This window comes from Capra hircus, chromosome 7 (genome assembly GCF_001704415.2).
Source record: "Capra hircus breed San Clemente chromosome 7, ASM170441v1, whole genome shotgun sequence".
Classification (NCBI taxonomy): Eukaryota; Metazoa; Chordata; class Mammalia; order Artiodactyla; family Bovidae; genus Capra; species Capra hircus.
The window spans coordinates 16,421,291-16,444,510 of NC_030814.1; the positions used below are offsets into that span (position 1 = coordinate 16,421,291).

General features: G+C 38.2%; 1 protein-coding gene across 8 annotated transcripts in view; it reads left to right on the forward strand.

Annotated features, from left to right (window-relative positions):
* Window positions 1-23,220, forward strand: part of MCTP1 (multiple C2 and transmembrane domain containing 1) — a 557,812-nt gene that overhangs the window by 451,386 nt on the left and 83,206 nt on the right. For all 8 annotated transcript variants that reach the window (XM_018050030.1, XM_018050036.1, XM_018050032.1 and 5 more), the window contains one exon: window positions 6,839-6,958. In XM_018050030.1, coding sequence (XP_017905519.1) covers window positions 6,839-6,958 — 120 coding nt within the window. The remainder of the gene's footprint in view (window positions 1-6,838; window positions 6,959-23,220) is intronic.

Genomic DNA, 23,220 nt, shown 5'->3' on the forward strand with positions numbered 1-23,220 from the left:
TATGATGATCAAATAGCAGAACTAGATCTGAAACCACTCCTCCAGGCTCCTGGTTCAGACCATGTTTTATTATATCACATTATCTCCATGGAGAGAACATACATCAGCTGACATTTTCTGTATAACCAGTCCATTGGTGGTATGAAGGAACGGCCATTCGTTTAGTGATGATTCTGTAGATGAACAAGCCAGATCAGTTCAGCTGAATATTTATTTTGTTCTCCTCCAGGCTCAGTTATGTATCTGTGGTCAGCTTCTGAGCAGTTAGGCACCTCTGCCTCTGGATGCTTCTGGATCCTGGGGCAATGGAGACAACTGCGTCACTTGTCTCTCATTCAGCAGACTAGCCTATGCTTCTTGACATGGTGGCTCAGGGTTTGAAGACAGCAGAGGGGGAAACCCTGGGAGCAAGTACTTTTTAAGCCTCTGTTCAGCATTTTTGCAGCTCTTCCCTTGGCCAAAACAAGTCCTATGTCTAAGCTCAGTGTCATCGTGGGAGAGTATTTCAAAAGGCCTGAATACAGGGAGACTGCAACAAATTGAGGTCATTACTGCATCGAATCTCTATAAGTTAACTATAAAAATACTGAAAATGGCACTCACTTCATCATCTCTTCTATGGTAGATGACTTAGATTTCTAAATATAGCTCTTTTGCTTGAATCCATTCTATGGATGCTAAAATGGTATAGGAACAGTGATGAGCTACAAGAGCATCAAAAATGTTACATGTAGTATGAGCCAAATATATTCCTGCTTGTAATAATAACTAATGGTTATTGGGCATCTTATAGGTCTAAGCACTAGGCTAATTCCATCTCAAATCTGTAAATAGTGTAGTTTCCATTTTTCAGAAGATAAAACTAGGAATATTCTAGTAACTAACCTAAAGTCACTTAGTTGAGGACTAGTGAACTTGGATACAAACATGGGCCTAGTTCACACACCTGTGCTCTTTCTCGGGCACCACACTACAGCAGTTTTTTGAGGGATTCCCACGGTCATGGCTAACAGTCCAAGGAAGATTAACAAAGAGCTTCTACTATCCAAAATAATGTGTAAAACTCACAATATCCTTTTTCTAATGAAAAAGGTTGTATGTACTTAGTACCATTTGACTAATGTCCCATGGAGATTTTGTGATATAGAATTTTAATTGTAAATCACAGCCATCTAATGGCTTGAGAAAGAAAACCAGCAAGTTCTTGGAGCAGTTTTCATTTCTAATGAACAAGGCAAACAAATGTAGGACTGAAATGTTTTATTTTGAATGGAGTCATGGATTTTATGAAAGTTATATATAGATCGCCCAAGTTTCCTTATTAAAAGTGTTAGGAGGAGAGAGGAGAAAAGTCAAGCAGACTGTGACAAAGAGAGGAAAAATAAGGAAAAGATGTCATACACGGTGATGAAATCAAGGGAAATTAAACACTGCACAAATGTGTAGAAGTCCTTATTGCCTAGTTTAACCTGGAAAGTGAAAGTTGTTCAGTCCTGTCAAACTCTTTGTGACCCCATGGACTATACAGCCCATGGAATTCTCCAGGCCAGAATACTGGAGTGGGTAGCCATTCCCTTCTCAGGATCTTCCCAACCCAGGGATTGAGCCAGGGTTCCCTGCATTGCAGGTGGATTCTTTACCAACTGAGCTATCAGGGAAGCCCTAGTTTTTAACCTGGAGAAATTCTATAATCATCAGATCCTCTTTCCATGTCCCATGCAGGTATAAAGTGTTTCTGGATATATCGGTTGGGAAAATCCTAGGCATTTTATGGTTTATATTTATGCTCTGTGGATGTGTCAGTGATTTTTTTTTGGGGGGGGGTGTCATTTTAATACATTATCTCTCTCTCTCTCTTTTTACCCAAACCTATGAAAAAGTGTGGTCAGGACCAAGGGCAGATCCTGCATTGTCTTAGCCTCCATGTTTCGCTGAGCTGCTTTCTTTTTCTGCTGCCCTCATGAGACATTGAAGACCCATCCAGGAGTGTTTGGGTTTTTTATAGGAAAAAGGAAAGGATCCCATCTTAGTGCAGGTGGGCTCCATGGAGAAAAAAATTAAATAGCTTCAGTGTGGAGAGAATAAGCTAAAAGGCCCTTTCTTGCTTTGAGGGTTCTCTTTCTTAGAGGATCATCACCATTTAACAAGAATTGGTATCATCACTAGTACTATAGAGAACAATTGCTTTTTTCTTACTGATTCTTAGCAATATGAATCCAGAGATTGTGTCTTATCCTAATTTTGAACACCTAGTATTATATAGCACATAGATGTTCAATAAATACCTTTTATTGTTAATCTGTGTTCATGCTCTTTTTTTAAATTGATGTTTGATTGACCTATAATGTTATATTATTGTCAAGGGTTCAACATAATGATTCAATATTTGTATATATTGTGAAATGATCCCCACAGTAAATCTAGTTACCATCCTTCACCATACATAGTTATAAGTTTGTTTGTTTTTTATGATGAGGACTTATAAGATTTATCCTTGTAGTGACTTTCAAATATGCACTACAGTATTATTGACTATAGTCACCATGCTGTCCACAATATTCCCATGGCTTATCATTTTATAACTGGGATTTTGTACCTTCTGACATCCTTAACCCATTTCACCCGGCTCCCTCACTTTTGGCAACTACTGGTCTGGGTTTTATTTTGTTACTCTTTTGTTCATCTGGTTTCTTTGTTTCCCCCCTGATTTTTTTTTTTTTTTTTTTGGTTGCACCATAGAGCATGTAGAATTTTAGTATTTCAACCAGAGATTGGACTTGTGCTTCCTGCAGTAAAAGCATGGACTCTTAACCACTGAACTGCCAGCAAAGTCCCTGTTTTTTTATCTGTTTGTTTTGTCTTTAGATGCCACATAAATGCGAGATCATAGGGTGTTTTTCTTGCTCTATCTGTCTCATTTCACTAACATGATTCACTTAGCATAACACCCTCTGGGTCCATCTTGGTTGTTGCAAATGGCAGAATTCCATTCTTTTAATGGTCGAATAGTATTCTATTGTATACATAACATCTATATCCATTCATCCATTGATGAACACTTAGGTTATTTCCATGTCTTGGCTGTTGTAAATAATGCTGCAATAAACATGAGGGTGCATGTGTCTTCTTGAGTTAGTATTTTCATTTTCTTCATAGAAATACCCAGAAGTGAATTGCTAGATCATATGGTAGACGTGTTTTAATTTTTTGAGGAACTTCCATACTGTTTTCCCCAGTGGCTGTACCAGTTTGCATTCCCACTAATAGAGCATAAGGGATCCCTTTTCTTCACATTCTTACCAACACTTTCTATTTCTTGCATTTTTTATAATAGCCATTCTAACAGATGTGAGGTGTTATCTCAGTATGGGTTTGATGTGCATTTCCCTGATGATTAGCATCTTTTAGTGTGCCTGTTGACCCTCTGTATGTCTCTTTTGGAAAAATGTCCATTCAGATCCTCTGCCCATTTTTTAATTAGTTTGCTTGGTTTTGGGCTATTGAGTTATATGAATTTTTGAACATTAACCCCTTGTCAAATGTATGTTAATAATTTACAAATATTTTCTGCCAGTCAGTCGATTGGCTTTTCATTTTGTTGACGATTTGTTGTTTCCTTTGCTGGGCTTCTTAGTTTGATGTAGCCCTACCTGTTTATTTTTGCTTTTGTTGCCTTTGTTTTAGAAGTCAGATCCAAAAAAATCATACTGAAGATCAGTGTCAAGGAGCTTACTGCCTATGTTTTCTTCTAGGAGTTTTATGGTTATAGATCTTAACATTCAAGTTTTTAATTTGTTTTGAGTTGATTTGTGCATATGGTGTAAGATAGTCTGGTTTTATTCTTTTGCCTGTGACTGTTCAGCTTTCCCAACAACATTTATTGAAGTAACTTTCCTTTCCCAAAAGAAGAGAAAAGTATAGGCCAGTTTCCTTGATGAACACAGATGCAAAAATTCTCAACAGAATATTAGCAAACTGAATCTAGCAATACATTAAAAAGATCATGTACTATGATTAAGTGGGATTTATTCCAGGGGTGCAAGGCTGCTTTGGTATCCATAAATCATCAACCAACAGGATATAAAACATTAATAAAATAAAGGCTAAAATGCATATGATCATCTCAATAGATGCAAAAAAAAGCATCTGACAAAATTCAGTATCCATATATGATAAAAAGGACTCTCAACAAAGTGAGTGTAGGTACAACATACCTCAACATAATAAAGGCCACATAGGATAGGCCCACAGCTAACATACTCAATAGTGAAAAGCTGAAATCTTTTTCCTCTAGGATCAGGAACAAGACTAAGATGCCTACTTTGCTGGGTTTATTTTACAAAGTGTTGCAAGTCCTACCAAGAGTAATTAAGCAAGAAAAAGAAAAGTCATCCATATTGGAAGAAATAAGTAAAACTGTCACTATTTGTGGATGACATGGTTTTATATATAGAAAACCCTAAAGACTCCTCAAAAAAAATTGTTAAAATAAATGAATTCAGTAAAATTGCATGACACAAAGTCAACACATAAAAATGTATTGCAGTTCAATGCACTATGTACTATCAGAGCCAGAAATTAAGAAAACAATCCCATTACAGCTGCATCAAAAAGAATAAAATACTTAGTAATAAATTTAATTAAGGTGAAATACCTATCACTAAAAACTACAAGATACTGATGAAAGAAATTGAAAATGCAAATAAATGGAAAGCACCATTCTAGGCTCTGGGGATAAAATGTGAGCTAAAAGGAAAAGTCCCTATCTTTAAAGAGCTTATATTTTAGTGATTGTCTAAATTTTACTAATAAATATGCAAAGAATTAATACGAATCCTAGCCAAAAATAACTCTCTCTTTTATGTGTTGATGTCTGTCAAATTTGCCTTAAATCACTTCCTGAATAAAGTACATTTTTAAGATACATTTTAATAGAATAATCATAGCCATCAGTTATAATTTGTGTCATCTTTAAATATATTACATATATTTCAAAAATTAAATGGAAATATTTTCCTTTTCTGGAAATCTTTATACTTCCCTGGTGAAAGAGAAGATATGGCTCATGTTTCATGCATTAACATATTTGAGATTTTTCTTATTCAGGAACTTGAATCTATAGTTACCATGTAATTCTGTCCAAAATTCATTTCTTGGGTTATTAAACCATTATTTATGCTTTTTGGTGTCCGTGTGGGTTATGAATATAAAAGAATCCAATAAAGTATACAGTCTTCAAAATTTAATGTCACATTTAAGGAAAAAAAACCCTGATGGTACAGTAATGTCATTTAAAATATTAAAGAAGGGATGTTAGTGGTGATCTGGTCTGCAGAGCTCTGTTGAGAACTGAACGCACTGAGCAGGGTGACTTTCTAAGGCCCAGAATCTGTCTTCTGGCGCATGGGCCAGGGGTCCCTCCGCCACTCTATACAGGTTTCTTTTCTCTGCAGTTTGAATAGGCTGTGGGCTTCTCTGAGGTTTGTTAAGAAAGCTGTGAACAGCCCGTGCTGCTGTACCTGATGTGAAGGTTCTTAGGGCACTGCTCCTTGCTCTTCTGATCTGTCAAATGCGAGATATCAGCATGACCCCCACCAGCCGGCTCAAATTCCCAGTTATACTCTGGTTCAGCTAAATCTTAGCAGACAGATACTTTCTAGCTTTCACTATTAGAATATGTATTTCCTAAGGGCCTCAGTTGATAAATAGTTAATTTCATCAGTTTTGTAAAATATTGATATCGTTTACACAGTCATTTTTTTGAGCACTTATTGAGTACCCAGTGTGTTAAACCTTAAACACATTTCAACTGTTAATTCTCACAACCTTTCAGGGGGACACTCAGGATTCCCATTTTACAGAAGAAACTAAAAGGAAGAGACGTACCATGCCAGAGGTTAGAGGACTAGTTACCTTTAGGGGTGGAATGTAGCTCTCAAATACCTTCTGACTTAAACTACCTTAATTTGGCAGCAGGGGCCACAGACCCAGAGAATTTAGATGGTCTGTGCAGGGTTATAAGAGTCTGGTGGGGAATGAGAGTGAGTCACACTTTATATCCATTGCTGGTTATTTCACCACGCAATTGCTCTTAAAGTGGTTTCTTCTGCCAGCCCAGGTGAGTCTCTAATCTTGCATCCTTCTTACTGTTTAAAAGACCATTTATATACTTAGACAAGTAGGTAGTTTTAAAAGATAATTAAAGTAGACATTTAAAATTTCCCTTTGACAAAATTACTCCGTTTTTTAAATAGCCGTTTGATTTCTATGGTAAGGCTGAATGTTTTTACACTTGTTGGGAGCAGTGCTTTTATTCATCATGTGAAATCTTGAGGACTCTCTTGGTGTAGATGTGGTATTTTCATCTGCCTATTATGCTTGTTATGTTGTATTATCCAAGTGAGAATTTTTTTTTAAACCCCTGATATTAAATGGTGATTCATCCTTTATCATTAAGGCAGATTTACCATTTATTTCTGACAATGTAGTGAAGCTCATTTTGCTGACTTTTTTTTTCAAACTTGATTTCATCCAGTCTAACAATAATTTCACTGGAGGAGGAAAATTAAAATTGCCCCACTGACAATGTGATAATATCAGTTTTCCTTCAGAGAAATTCAGCAAAGTGAAAGTCTTCATGATTTTCCAGGGGTCAGTTGTCCTTTTAGGAAAAATGCCTAACAAGTTCTCGAGGCTTTGTTTTCAAGATAAACAAATCTTTCTGTTCTGCAAATTTAGTTGTGTGTTTTTGTTTTGGAAATGCAGTATGGATAAGAGAGTCCATTTAATGAAATTCAAAGTTGACTCATCCTTTTCTTTGCCCTTCTCTCTCCTCCAGCTCTTTCTCTTTGTCGTCTGGAACTTTGAGCTCTACATGATACCACTGGTTTTGTTGTTACTGCTGACATGGAACTACTTCTTGATAATATCAGGGAAAGATAACAGGCAACGCGATACAGTAAGCCTCTTACTTTCTTATTTGTATGTGTTTTTGTTCTCATTCTTAGTCTCCCTGGCAAGATCAACATTGCATTTGGTTTTGCACACCAGAAATTCTGTCTATAAATACTCAAGTTTGACAGAAAGTTTTCCCAGTTCTAAACTAACAACTCTTTGGTTCTAACACAATGTAAAGTATTTGCCTATTTTTAACATTACTCATTTTGGTAGGAACTAAAGTTGAGAATACGCTGAAGAATGAGTTATGATTTGTAAGTATAAATTGTTTATTCCAAGTGATTATTTCTTTTTATTCTCCTTAGTTATGTTTATGTCTAAATGAATCCTGAGTTAAGATATAATACTGCAAAATTATCTGTTTGGTCAGACCAAGTGAATGTATTTCATACAAGACATTTCTCTGTGGTCCGCCATTGGAGGGAAGGAAAACTTGATGGTTGTTGGCCTAGATAAGTGCAAAAAGTACCTTAATTCAATGTTCATTCATTGAACAACAGCAAATATACTTATCTGTGTCAGGGGTATATTAGGATACTGGTTTATGGATCAAGACCTTTTGTTTAACCTAGGGAAAGTTATACTGAACTCACCTGTGCTCTTTGACATTTTTGAAAATTTTTAGAATGTGTGAGATGACTTTTTATCTCTCAAAGTGTTTTAGATTGAGAAGCAGAAGCTAGCCACGTTATAATCATGTTTGTAATTCTCCCACCAGCCTTCATTTCCTTAGATTATCTCAGTCACTACACCCCAACCAAACTGAACAGCTTCCAAAACCTCCTCATAAATAAACAAACACAAGTGTCTTATCCATCTAGAACATTTAAAGTTTTATAATAATGTACAGCTGTTGAGAGTAATTTAAGGGTTTTTCAAACACGAGAATCTATTTGGTAGCTATTAGTCCACATCAGATTGCATCGATTCTTTTCTTATTTGCCATTAAAAGCCTCTATTTGACTTCTAATCAAGACTTTTGCCAACTATTGTGCCCATAATGATGCAAGAAACAGACCTACTTGATCATAAATTTAGTAGATGGTGACTGCAGCCATGAAATTAAAAGATGCTTCCTCCTTGGAAGGAAAGTTCTGACCCTGTGAAGAAAGCTGAGCGCCAAAGAATTGATGCTTTTGAACTGTGGTGTTAGAGAAGACTCTTGAGAGTCCCTTGGACTGCAAGGAGATCCAACCAGTCCATTCTAAAGGAGATCAGCCCTGGGTGTTTTTTGAAAGGAATGATGCTAAAGCTGAAACTCCAGTACTTTGGCCACCTCATGTGAAGAGTTGACTCATTGGAAAGGACTCTGATGCTGGGAAGGATTGAGGGCAGGCGGAAAAGGGGATGACAGAGGATGAGATGGCTGGATGGCATCACCGACTCGATGGACGTGAGTCTGAGTGAACTCCGGGAGTTGGTGATGGACAGGGAGGCCTGGCGTGCTGCGATTCATGGGGTCACAGAGTCAGACATGACTGAGTGACTGAACTGAACTAATACTACTTTATTATAAAGTAGTACATAGTATAGTTAGCATCATAATGTTTGCACAGACATACTTATGACAAAAAAGAATTTTCCGTGTAAATAACTCAAGCACGGTATACTTTAAATGGTTACAAAAGAAAAATATATAAATAATAATTTTCTTTAACATCAAAGTAAAAGAAAAATCCAGATACACAACTACCAAATAGATGGCAGAGTTGCCAACAACAACCACGTTTATTTCCCTATACTATTTGTATATATTTCTGTCTCTCTCATGAGGTTATAAATTTGAAGTGGTGAACTATTCATCTTTGTACTTGCTACCATCTCTAGCGTGTGTTTTGTAAGTTAGAAATGTTCAAACTTTTTTTGTAAAGTTTATCAAACCAAACATGAGATTTCTCTGATAGATTTTAATGGTTAGACAGCGTCAACAGACAAGAAGTTATTATTATTATTGGCAAGGATTTTGTGGATATATATATTTAACTTGTACACTGAGAGAGAAGTCCCACATGGTGTCATGGGGACTAATAGGTACTTTTGTCAATTAATCCAGGATGTTTTCTTTAAGAACATAGTACTCTTTTAGGCAATTGCTTTTTTGTTCCATTTATTTCTGGGAAATTGTTGAGAAAGAAGAAAATCTACTTTTCATTCAGTTGCCTTGAGACAAATTTGCAAATAATAATGTTTGTAAATGAGAAAAAGTGGTGATTTCATTTCAGCTTCTTAATCCTACGAGGGGGCTTATCTTCAATATTTAGTCATTGGTTTGACTATTCTCAGTAAAAAAAAAAAAATTCTGAAACTATAGACTTTGCTTGCTATTTTCTTCAAAATATACCAGTCTTGGTTGGAAAGGTCTACTTTTAGAGGGAAAGTAATGGTATATAAAGTAACCCCGTTTACTTCAAATTCTCTGAGAATTTTTATAAGCCTATTGAAAAGTTATGTATCATGCAAATTTTTCTGCTGCTCTTTTCCCCCCAAAATATAACTCCAATATGGTAATTACACATCTTTCCTTGTTGGCACATCTCTGACAGTATCTCCCTTTTAGCCATGGACAACATTTTCTTCCCCAGCACAGCCCACTGTGAAACGTTCTTTAGTCTAACTTTGCATGGAATGCCAACTGCGCTCCATAACTCCCAGTAATTGCCTTTTATTTGCCCAAAACACACATATCCACATATTCTGTTCTTTCTAGGCACCGGAGCAGCAATCACAACGTTTCATTCAGCTTCTCATTCACTGGCTCAGTTGAGACCTTACGTAACTCTTCAATCCAATTTGTCTAATTATGTGTTTTCTGCCATACCCAGCTGTGCATTTGAACTGGTGGCTCCTTTTGAAAAGAAACCTGGATTATACTTTGCTGGTAATAGATTACATACACACGTGTATATACATATATATTCATACACATATATGTACACATATGTCTATATTCACATTCATATGTATGTAAATTAAGGGAAAGTGTTCGTAGGGGTGGCCATGCTGTGCCTAAAGACTACTTATCTACTGCATAGTGGAAAACATTGAAAGAATGGTACTTTGTCCTAAATCCCTATTGCTTTCCCCAAAACAATGCAGAATTTTTCAGCATGTGTGAAAACTTTAGGGAATCTCTAAAGTGCATAAATCATACTGTTGGCTGATTCTAAACCAGGAAACTTTCTGTTTTAGGAGAAGGGGATGTAGGGATGAAGGGGAATATTCTGTCAGGCACAAAAAAATCATCTGCACGTTATTCACCTGAGAAAATCCAACCAGGATGAAAACTATAGAAGAAAAACAAAGCAAAATGAACCTCAAGTTTGTGTGGCAAAGAGCAAAAAGGAGATAATATTTCCATGACATGAGAGAGAGAAAAGGAAATGAATAGTGTAAAAGATTAAAAAGTATATAGATGGGTAAAAATTCTGTCTTCAAAATATTAATGGAGAGTTGAGATTAATACTAAAATAGGAAAGGATTTCTTTGTCTATTGTTTATTAGGGAGACCACTTCCATTTTGGAGACTTAGGATCACAGGAACTTAAATCCCCTACTTTTTCCTCACCATGGTGTCTGTTTTACTTTAATGAAAAAAAAATGAGATCTAATCCTTGCCAAGTAAGTTTTGTGGCATTTAATGAGCAGAACTCGTTGAGGAAAGGATAAAGAAACAGCCATTCCAATGATATAGACTTAAGAGTTGCACTCGAGAAAGAGCTATGGTTAGCAATGGTATTTTGCCTCCATTGTCTCTCAGTCAGACTTATTAAAAATAAGCAATTCTGGATCTAAATCTATCTATACTCAGACCATGACATTAAACTTTCTAGCATAAGAATTGCTAGACTTTTCCAGAGGAAACTGTTTAATATAAACTTCATTCAGAGATGTCTCTGGCATGAATGGGATATAAAGATAGGGCTATCATACTTCTCTTGGTTTGAGCCATCACTCCAGAACCAGGGGGAAATCGCCCCTGCACTGCCCATTAGGCTGGTACCAACTGTCCACATTACAGTTACTATAAACTGTGATTTTGTAGAAGTACATGCCAAGAAGTGGTCTTTACTTTGGATTTAAAAATTACCAATTCTTCATCACACCCTGGGCACTGTGTTAAGCAGTTTCTTTCAAGCATGGCTACAAGAACCCTTCCTTGAGAGAGAGGAAATCAAGTCTCAAGATATAAGAAATGGGTTGGCCAAGCAAACCAGAGCTCTGTTATACTCACGCAGAGACAAATATTATTATTACTACCTTACATACAGGGAAACAGGGTAGAGAGATTAAACAGTTCCAAAGGCACATGGTTAACCCGAAAGTGCCAGAGAGGGAATTCGGATCTGCCAGTCTTTCTGAAGTTTGCACTCCTTACCTCCAGTCCATTAAATTTCTTCTTAGAGCTATTGTTTGGTCTATTCTAGGTCTTCCTGAGTACCTTTTAAGCACATTTCTCCGTTGCATTTCAGAACAGTCAGTAGGAGGAACTCTACCTTTGAGCAGACAGATTGTTTAAAAACCCTCATTTTCCCCCCTCCACCCCCATCTCCTCCTCACCTCTCATTCAGGAGAGAAGCAGGTACCTATTCAGCCTTTTGGATTTATCAAATATCCTGTTAAACCTTTTAGAAGCCTAGTCTCTTTGAATTCTTTATAATAACAATGTCAAGTAGATGATTCTAAATGATTGTATCTTCATTTTATGAATGGGGAAATTCAAACTCAAAGAGGATCTCCATAGAGTAAATGGGACTTGAGCCCAGCTCTGCCCTGTCCTGAAAACTCAGGTTATCTCTGTGGTGCACATTCGGGCATGCCTTTAACCAAGCCATCACTTTCAAAGTGTCTGGAGCCTTACAGAGACTCCTAGGCATCCCCAAATTCCTTCCTGTGAGGTACCTGGTGACCTCTCAACAATGGGTACTGGTCACATATTTGACTCCAGGTGACCTCATTTGTTTAAAAAAAAAAAAAACTTCATGACCTGGAGGAGTACCTTCCTCCACCCAGATGAGTATGGGGAGAGTAAATCAGAGATAATAATCCTTCACATTCGTGAAGAAAGTCTCTGAATGTCTGTGACATTCAAACATTCTTCAAGCAGTATGTTTTAATTACATTCTAAGAGAGCATTCACTTTGACTGTCAAGATAGGCCTCCCACAGAACAACCTCAGTTGCCTAATCAATGGAGACTTTAAAAGACTGAAGAGTAGGCTAGATCAATGAAATCATTCTCTAACTGATGGTCTCACTGTGATACAAGTTGAGCCCCAGCCCATCTACTAAAATACTTCAGTAAATACTGAAATGTTTTGTTAGTTCCACCACATGGCAAAGCCCTCCACGCTCCTTTTCCTCTTTAGAAGAGCACTGAATATATTTGTTGTTGTTGGGTCTATTCCAATTAGGCCCAGAACATTGATGTCTAGAAATAAAGCTTGTAAGGAGAGCATTTTCTTTGCTACCATAAGTGCTGTTGATTGGACAACTGGGAATCATCCACCAGATACAAACCACCAAAGAGACGTCTGACTGTTTAACCTGACTTCCTATAAATCAAACTCATTTATTATTTTCTCAGCCAGTACTCTCAGCTCCAAAGGAGTCCAGGGTGGAATATTTGAAGAAGCAGACCATTGAATATGTGAAATATTCCGAACAGGATCTAAACAGACTGGCCAGAGCTGAGCTGAGAGGAACGCACTCCATAGAAAAAGCACCGGGGTGTGTGGTCAGACCCTTGGTACTTAAATGAGGACTTTATCATTGACAGAAAGTAGCGTGGATCAGAGCCTCCTGCGTTTGCATCTCAGTACCAAAAAGACCGTGTACTTGCTCTTAACAGAAGCAGCACTGAGTCATGCAGCCTGTAAACACATCTAAAAATAGATGATCACTCTTTTCTTTTTCCTACTTAGTTCAACAATTTTCTCAAATTTTTAAGAAGGTCACCAGCTTGCAAAAACATGAGGAGGACTGTGCAAAGTACCAGACCTCTAGTTTTCCAGCACAATCACAAGCAGAAAGAAACCAACCACCAATCGCGTGTCAGTAAAAAATGTCATCGCTTATGACCCCTAAGCACAACCACTTAGATATGCCAGATGATCACTCACTGTCCAGACTGGTGCCCTGTACCCTGATGACCATCACCTCACAGGCTCTGGACACACCTCCAGCAGGATCTGCACATTTTTTCTACTCTTCTCAAATGCTCCCCCCACTCTGTATCTCCTCCCTCCCAGTAGATGACCACGCCCTTTTACTTTGCAAAGTTTCCTCAAAACTCCAACCTCTGAAGGCCTCTGAAATTGTTCCCAATTTAGGGTTGCCAGATTGAGCCAATAAAAATACAGATGCCCAGTTAAATCGGGATTGCAGATAAACAACAGGAGATATTTATACAAAAATAATATTCATTATTTATCTGAAATTCCAATTTCACTGGATGACTTGTATTTTTCTGGCAACTTTCCCCAAAATCACAGCTTGTTTTCTTACCTCAAGACTTGTAGGAAGGTGATAATTCTAAAACAAAATGCTGATTTTTCTCCCTCTGCTACTTTTATCTTTCCATAATATCTTCAAGGCTGTCAAAGAAAGATTCCTCACGTGTACACCCCACCCAAACCATTTGTTGTGGTGGTTTAGTTGCTAAGTTGTGTCCGACTCTTTCACAACACCATGGACTACAGTCTGCCAGTCTCTTCTGTCCGTGGAATTTTCCAGGCAAGAATACTGGAGTGAATTGCCATTTCCTCCTGCAGGGGCATCTTCCTGACCCAGCGGTCAAATCAGTGTCTCCTGCATTGCAGGCAGATTCTTTACTTCTGAGCCACCAGTTCAGTTCAGTCGCTCAGTTGTGTCTGACTTTTTGTGACCCCATGGACTGCAGCATGCCAGGCCTCCCTGTCCATCACCAACTCCCAGAGTCCACTCAGACTCATGTCCATCATGTCGTTGATGCCATCCAACCATCTCATCTTCTGTCATCCCCGGCAACACCAGAGTAGCACCCAAACCATAGCTGCAGTTTTATCTTCCCTATATTCCATCAGGATCATTTGTGTGTGTGTGTGTGTGTGTGTGTGTGTGTGTGTGTGTGTGTGTGTGTGTGTGTTTGAGAATAGAGTGCTTCATGAGCAAAAAGATAGACGTAGCGGGCACAAGTGGGGAATGCTCTTTTCTCATCTCTCATGTAAAAAGGAACCATTCATCACTTGGGAGAGCAGGAGAACGAGGTTCAGAGCGTCTGTACCATGGGCAAACACTCACACAGCACAGCAGGCTGGGAACCCAATTGTGTTCTCAGTCTCTCCTGCAACACACCCATTCCTCAGGCCTGGGGAGGGCAAGGGCTTGGTCCAGATAACACAACAGAAGTTGAAGAAGGAAGGAAGGATGCGTCTCTCTTTGTATAGGGGCCTAAGGTAAGGCACTGGCTTCTGCACAGGCAGTGAGTGTTTGTGGGTGGGACAGACGTCATGGCCCAGGGAGGCATGTTCACTCAGACTTAGTGGGGGTGCTCCCGCTGTGCCTGGGAGCCCCGTGGGCACCAGAGCCGATGTGCAGTGGGCCAACCTGGCGTGACCTGGGGCACCATGCCAGGACAGGTGGCTGGAACCTTTGAAGTCCTTCCTTCGGGAGCCAGACATTGAAGGAGTTGAGCTCAGAAGGCCTGCAGAGAGATGGGAGCACTCCCTCGCAAGGGCCTGGTTCTCTGGGGATCGACTCACTCCAGGGCTGCTCTCCAGCTCCTCCATGAGCTTAGAGGGGACCCTGTTGGTGCTGATGAGCCGATGGCAGCCTAGGTATGTTTAGGTCCAGGCCCCAGAGCACAGCGGAGGAGCAGGTTCAAGGAGGGCTCTTCGGCCATGTGGGGAGGGGAGCATGGAAGGATGGAAATGGGGTCCATGGTCTTGAGAGAGAACGACCCAGTGTGGCTGGGTGGCTGTGGCCCACAACAGCAGTATCCGGAACCTGAGTATATTTGTATCAATACTTTCCCAAATAGTTGACATACTCTCTCTATAGCTTCTACTCTTTTCTTTAACAATAGGTTTATGAATATAAGATGTATTTCTTGCTTGTCATATATATTTTGTTTTTTACAAAAATTGGATCACATTAAAGACACTGTTAGCACACCTACTTTGAGATTCCCTCAAATTGCTGGAAAATAACAGGATTTTTAATAACTAAATAGTTTTTGCCATATGAATACTTTATTTTTTTCTCAATTAGGCACTCATTTTGGAAATGTTTATTTCCAGTGTTTCTGCCATCTCAAAGAATGCTGTGAACAAAAATCCTAAACAGATCTCTGAGCAGGTCCTTGGTAATGTCCTTTGGAAAAGTCCTCGAAGGAGAATTTCTGGGTCAGAGTATACATATTTTGAATATTTGGGGGAGTTAATACTAACGTGCCACTCACTAAGCTTTTAATATTTTTATATGTATGTGCCTGGATAACCACCAATTATATTCATCATTTCCCCCCGAGAGCCATCTCTGCCTTCCTACCCATTCTTGCACACCCCTGCCTCCATCAACCCATTCCTACCACCAAACACTCTGATTTCCTGTTTTCCTCTCACTCTATAATAATAATAATAATAATAATAATAAAACCTCACTAGGGGTCTTCTTCACCTGCTCCAGATTGTTCTAATGGTATCTTCCATTTGTGCATCTAATCCCAGCACAGAGCAAGTCACAGCAGCACAGTAGCTGCTCAAAAAAGATTTAGTGAATGAATACTATGTATTTTAGTTCAGCCTTTTTTCCACATCAAAACTTGTCTAATTTTCATAATTTTCACTCAACAAAAATGCACTGAACTTTTGCAGACACTGTGCTAGCAGGTTGTTCAAAGGTGATTAAGAGCCAGTCCTAGGAAATCAATTATACTTCAATAAAAATAAAAGAAAGGGAGAGAGAGGGACGAAGAAAAAGACCCAGTCCTTGCGCATTTTGTGGTCTAGTGAGGGAAACAAACAACTAAGTGGAATCCGTGGCTATGACCGTTGCAGTAATGGAGGTCTGTATATGAAATGCAGATGCGTGCAGCCAAGAGACATGTAGATTATCCCAGATCTGTGTGTATGTCCTGCATAGATAAAGAAAAGGGCTGCACATTTGTGGCCACAGCTCTTATTCCACCTTTCAGTTCAGTTCAGTTCAGTCACTCAGTCGTGTCCAACTCTTTGCGACCCCATGAATCGCAGCACGCCAGGCCTCCCTGTCCATTACCAACTCCCAGAGTTCACTCAGACTCACATCCATTGAGTCAGTGACGCCATCCAGCCATCTCATCCTCTGTCGTCCCCTTTTCCTCCTGCCCCCATTCCCTTGGAGCATCAGCGTCTTTTCCAGTGAGTCAACTCTTCGCGTGAGGTGGCCAAAGTACTGGAGTTTCAGCTTTAGCATCATTCCTTCCAAGGAACACCCAGGGCTGATCTCCTTTAGAATGGACTGGTTGGATCTCCTTGCAGTCCAAGGGACTCTCAAGAGTCTTCTCCAACACCACAGTTCAAAAGCATCAATTCTTCAGCTCTCAGCTTTCTTCACATTCCACCTTTCAGTTCAGTTCAGTTGCTCAGTCATGTCTGACTCTTTGCGACCCCATGAATCACAGCACACCAGGCCTCCCTGTCTATCACCATCTCCCGGAGTTCACTCAGACTCACGTCCATCAAGTCGGTGATGCCATCCAGCCATCTCATCCTCTGTTGTCTCCTTCTCCTCCTGCCCTCAATCCCTCCCAGCATCAGAGTCTTTTCCAATGAGTCAACTCTTCTCATGAGGGGGCCAAAGTACTGGAGTTTCAGCTTTAGCATCATTCCTTCCAAAGAAATCCCAGGACTGATCTCCTTCAGAATGGACTGGTTGGATTTCCTTGCAGTCCAAGGGACTCTCAAGAGTCTTCTCCAACAACACCGTTCAAAAGCATCAATTCTTTGGCGCTCAGCCTACTTCACAGTCCAACTCTCACAGCCATACATGACCACTGGAAAAACCATAGCCTTGACTAGACGGACCTTTAGTCTGTCCCTTTTACTCAGTAGCTCCATGTTTGCTTTTAATTATTCAGTGTATCGTCCGTCTTTTTTACTCTATTCTCAAACTGCAGCTCACCTTCAAAGTGGAAAGGTGAAACTCTAGAATGGTAGAAGGTGAGGGCTACCTGACTGTGACATGTCAGTTCACATGGCAAGAGGTGTAAAGGAAAACAGTTCTATTCTTAAAAATCAATTTACTAAAGAGTCTCCTCTCTGGAAGGCAGACTTCTTTTGTTTTAGTTCTGTTAGGACTCAAGAGAGATGCTTAGAATTTAAAGTTAGCAGTAGCTGCCTTGGAGGACACTGGCAGTCAACTCTCATACTGTAGCCCCCCTCATTTCTTGAATCACTCCCACCTTGCTCGGACTCCCCAGAGATGCATATAAGAATGTAACAAGATAAAAAGATACTACTCTTCATTCCTATCAAGGATTTCTGCCCTAAAACCCAGCTCTTTTTCCACCAAATGAATTGTCTCAGTGACCCCAAAGAAAACCTGAAGATCTCACCCTTATAAATGGCTGGATTTCTGTTATTTGAAGCTCAGTTGATTCCTGGATTCCCAGGAACTCATTAGAAAATCAACTTCCTAAAGTCACCCCAAAGTCTCCTATGGATCCAAAGAATTACCATCTAAATGGTTTTTCAAAGTGTCCAGCCCAAGCATCCACCCCTTTGTCAACCAAATGGTTTTATTATTTCTGTTCCCTTTCCCAAAGGTTTGCCCCTGCAATTTTGTCATTTCTGTAATTGAAGAATGGGACTTAGGAGAGGACAAGAAAGAAAATCCACAGTTTGGGTGTCACTTCTCAGGATGGATATGTTTTTCCCATCTATTTCTTGTGATATCCTGTGGGTTCTTTCTAAATGATTCTATACACTCATCTTTGTAGGTAGCCAAAACTCCTTGACACAGTATGGTGAGGGAGATAAGATATAGGATTCACAGAAGCACCTTCTGGCTGACTCATAACCCCATGACTGTTTGTATCATGCCCTGTGGGGTGGGGTGGTGTTGGCAGAAGGTTTCATGTGATATTTGCAGAGAATAATTGTCCCTAGTTCAGAAAGGTGACAAGAAATGACAAGTTTGTTAAATTATCAAACTAAAAGTAGAAACCAATGACATGTCTTTTTATCTGCTTGTGGAAAATGTTTATAAGGCAGAACAATTATTAGGAGCCCAATAACCCTGAGAGTTTTGTATTCATTATTTTTTAGTATTGCATGAGATAAGCTTATTAAGAGCATGTAATTTTAAAACCTTTATGTTCATAGAATTGGAATAACACCTGTAGGTAACCAAACCAAAATACACCTTCAAGGGCATTTTCTGTCATTTTGTTATTGAATTTATTTCATCATACAAGAAAAAGAAAATACCATATTCACTTATTTTTTAAAATAATGATATTCTGGCAACATGGTTAAATGAAAGACAGTTCACCTAAACATAGTTTCCAGATAGGTTACACTCCCATGGGCAACAGCAGAAACATCTTAAAATAGAATGTTGCCACTGCCCCTTTATAGCTGGTAGAGGTTAAGGGTCCAAACTTAGAAATTATGAAGAGAGGGTATTACATTTCAGACCTTCCGTCTGTTAGCTGTATGAATTTATTCATTTCCCTACGTCTCAGTTTCCTCTCCAGTGAAATGGGAATAATACTTACCTTTGTTGAGATCTTGTGAGGATTAAAGAGACAGTCCACTGTGTGAAGTATACAGTGAGTGCTCAATAAATGATAATTAGACACCTGACTATATTTAAAATAGCGCAAGCTGGTGCGGGTATAGAAGCGAGTAACCTAAAGGAGGGCTTCCTGGGTGGCTCAATGTTAAAGAACCCACTCGGCAATGTAGGAGATGTAGATTCAGTCTCTACGTCTGGCAGATCCCCTGGAGACGGAAATGGCAACCCACTCCAGTATCTTTGCCTGGAAAATCCCAGGGACAGAGGAGCCTGGCGGGCTACAGTTCATGGGGTTGCAAAGAGCTGGACACGACTGAGCGACTGAACATAAATATAGTGGAGGTAACCACATTTCTTAAAGAGTTCCCTAGTAAGGCCTATTGACGAGAACGGTTTCCCATGGCCGTTAGTCCTTCCTGATTCTGAACTTGTGGACAAAGACAGTGACATTGCCACAGAAAGATTTGTTTATAATCCCCCTGCTATGTATGCAAGGCCCACAAAAATAAAAACTGTATTTTTATCAACAAAAAAAGCTAATGAGGAAATATAAATGATCTCCTGTAGACAAAAGTTTCTTAAAAACGGAATTTTATATATACCCAAAATACCAATTTTATAAATACCAAAAATGCATGCCATTTTACAGATCATATCCATAGATTTTTGAAAAGAACATTACCTTTGATTATTGTAATCCAAATCTCCACCACACACAGTGCATAAAGACAAAGGCCAGCTGCACTGTGAGCAAAGAACGGGGCATTTCCCTGAAACCATCACTGAGTCCAAAAGCAAAATATTCTTTCCTAACAGCCTCACTCTGGATGTCAACTAAGAGAAGGAGAAAGGTAAGCCCACTAGCATACCAGGCCTAGGCACAGGGACTAATTTTAATAAATCAGAACAGAACATGAAAATGTCAACTTAATCAAGCATTTAAATTTTATTAATCAAGCCTAATTTTTATGAGTGCAAATAATCACTGAAGCTGGACAAATTTGTTCTCGATTGCATCAGAAACACAATTTTAATATTTAATGGACTGATGAATTTAAATGGAGAATTATCTTTATGAAACATGCTCTTCATAATTTGCCATTAAATGAGAAATAAAAAAAATCAACATAAATCTTACATAAAGGTTATTTAACTAAATGTTGGTACTATAAATATTATAAATACATTATGCACTAATTTAGCAATCTCACAGTACACTACATAAAGCCAAAATGATAAGTGGACCAGGCAAGGTTTTCCTAGAATATAGAGCTCTTGTGTTATATTGTGGGAAGCTCATGATAAAATGGTTACGGAGGTTTTGTGTAAGGTTTCGCGAACATTCTTTTCATTCAGGCTTTTGTGCTACAATTCACCACAGACATTCTTTCCAGTTCCAATGCAGGTCTAAACCCACATGGGCTGTCTTTTGTGAACTGATTACTCTTTACAAAAAGATAAAAAATATTTTATCACTATTATTTGTAGAAAAGAGATACAAGGAAAACGCTGAAGTTTTCTGACGGATTTTTCTGACATTCAAAATATGCTCCATTTTAAAAGTTAGACTTTCTGACGTAATGTCCTCAGGCCTCAAAATATTCTAGGCACAAAGGGGGGAAAAAACAGAAAAAGAAAAATCAAATTAGCATCAGAATATTTTTCTCTTCAAATGTCCACCTTTTCTCCTCGCCTCCTCTACTACTCCCAATTATAGTGCTTAAAATAGGCAGTAGCAGTGAATTTTTTGTTAATCAAACCTAACAGAGCAGTGTGGTTCAAAAGTTTGCTCATATTAATCGCCAAGATAAATTTTTTGTTTTGTTTTCAAGTTCTTTTCTTTAAAGGAACCTAATCCTCCCAAAGTGTAGCATTCCCCTTATATCTGCTAAACTATACACTTTCCTGTAAAGAACTTCTTGCCTATTGCATCTCTAATGCTCCCGCATGTACCTGAAAAGATTGGACATCATAGCAGTTCCATCCTTCTGCTTTGCAGAAAATGTTTTAAATAGATTATGTGGTCTCTTTATTAGGTGTATTTAAAAATTCCTAAGGTTGTTTCTAAAATCTGAAAAATGTACTATTGTGCCTTTTTTGGTTACAAATCTGTGTTTCTGGAATGGAAATTTGGTTTTATAGAGAGAAGCTAAAGCACATAATTTTCTTTTTGATTTGCAATCCATCTATTATTAATAAACAAAAATGTTTTGCTTTGAAAATGTTAAATTTTCATAAAATAGATTAGTAATAAGACTAGCTAGTTTTTCATTTCATTTGAAAAAAACAGGTTAAACAATTCAGTTTTGTATTTTATTTTTGGTATAATTTTTAACCTGAAAAATTTTGCTTCAGGAAAGCATTAATTTTTAAAAAGCACATTGCAGGTTAATAGTTGACCTATTTTTCCCTACTCAATCAAATTAATATGCAATATCCTAAAGATGCTGAGATTAGAATTTTCCCTGCAAGCAAAAATACATTACATTGTGAAGCCTTTAGATGGAGACATAGTTCAAATAAACACTAGAAATCTGTTCACAGTGCTTTGTGTAAGCATAAGAATGAACATTTAAGAATACCAAGAAGGAAATATGAAAAGAAATTCATTTAAGATGCTTTTACTGATTATAGAATTTATACTGTATTTAGCATTTCTGAATGGAAGGGTTTTTCTGCATATTAAGCTGACACTTAAAAACTAAAAGATTACATACTCTTGGCCAGTAAAGTAAATTTACTGTCCTTGCACCCTACAGCAAAGCATATTATACTGCAAATAAGAATGCTGTTGTTGATGATGCAGAATACAGGCTATATGTAATCAGTGGCATGCATCAAAAGTCATCTGATAGCCACATTAAAGCCACATTTCCTATTAAGAATCAGACTAAATTACAGCATGGCACTTCCCAGAATGAGCCAGGGAAATGCATTCTGCAAGAAGAAATAATTGTATTTGAGTGTCTCTGTAAAAATCAGGAAGTCTTTTAGCAGTAAGTAATAATGCTTTTCTTTTTAGTCTGCCTTCTTTTGTATTGCAATATATTCAGCTTCACTGGCAAGCCTATCACACTAATTATTATTACATCTAGTGATTCAGTTATCTTGATGACTACTGTAGCTGAAATACTCCAAGGTCAAATCCTTAATAGCGTGAATCAAACTAAGCAGCCATCACACATGCAGTTGCTTTTGAGATAGGCTGGATGAAACAGTATATTCCAGACCTGTTTATGGGTTGTATTATTCCTTCAGATGCGGAGTAAATTATACGTACAGTTTAATTGCGCCATTCATTTTGCAAAAGTTCCTTGTCAGAAATCTTGAGAGGTACAGGTGTCTTGTGGTGAAAATGGGAGTGCAAACGCACCTGTAATGATCTTATTGACCAAGAATGTCTTCAGCCCAACCTCCGGTGCTTTTAAGTGATCTGAAATAATCTGAGCGGTTATATGCATCTTCTCAATTCATAGACTTTCAATAATTTCATGTGATATTTGCACATGTAATACATCCATTGGCACACAAATGCATGTTCTGCTTGGTTTATGTACCCGTGAAATGATGTAAATGAACTCTAGACCACGTTGAAGCAAACTGCCCTACCCAAATTCCTCCGTATCTCTAGGGTGGAAATAAGCATTTAGTTTGTAATGTACCCAAATATAAGCATCTGTACACATTTGGATGTTCTATGACTATGAAATTAAATAGGAAACGTCTTTCTTTTGTGACAGTTTCTTTAATTTTTTAACATCGCAGTTGCACATCTGGACAGCAGTGATTTCTTCTTTAATTTAAATGCGTTGCTTTTTTATAGACCGTTTAGAGTAAGGCAATTTGAATTGTGCAACTCTTCATTCTGAACATAGCAAAACATCCATTTAATTCAAGGATTATTTCTGAGGGGAAAAGTAAACATACAAAAGAAACTGGTTTGTGTCAGCTTTGACGTTCCAGGGTTTTTGACTCTGTGGTACTCAATACTTATCTTACAAAGGTAATATAACCAAGATTCGTTGTTGTTGTTTAAAGAGATATAAATCAGTGGCAGACTTCAGCCTAGACAAAATTATAGTACAACGTGTTTTAAGAATTACTGGTGGAAATTTTATCGCCTTCTTTTTAAAATCATTTTAGCTTTATACCATGCAACCTGAATTAATATTAAAAAGCAGTGCTTAGGATCCACTGTCTTGTGATGATTTTAATAATGCAGTTTACCTGAATCTACTTTCCCTCATCCTTCCACTGTTTCGTTATCTTTTTTTTTTTTCTTGCTGGTCCCCCCACACTTATATGTCTTTGTCTAGTGGAATAATTCTAAATATAGTTATCCCACCTTTATTCAGATTACCAGCATCATTTTTAACATCTTCAGCCAAATAAAATTTTATTTCCTTGCAAATTATAAAGCATTTAGTTGTGTCAAATTATCATTAAAAGTCATAATATTAATAGAGCATCTGTACAGCTGTATAAAATATATAGGTTCCACAGATAC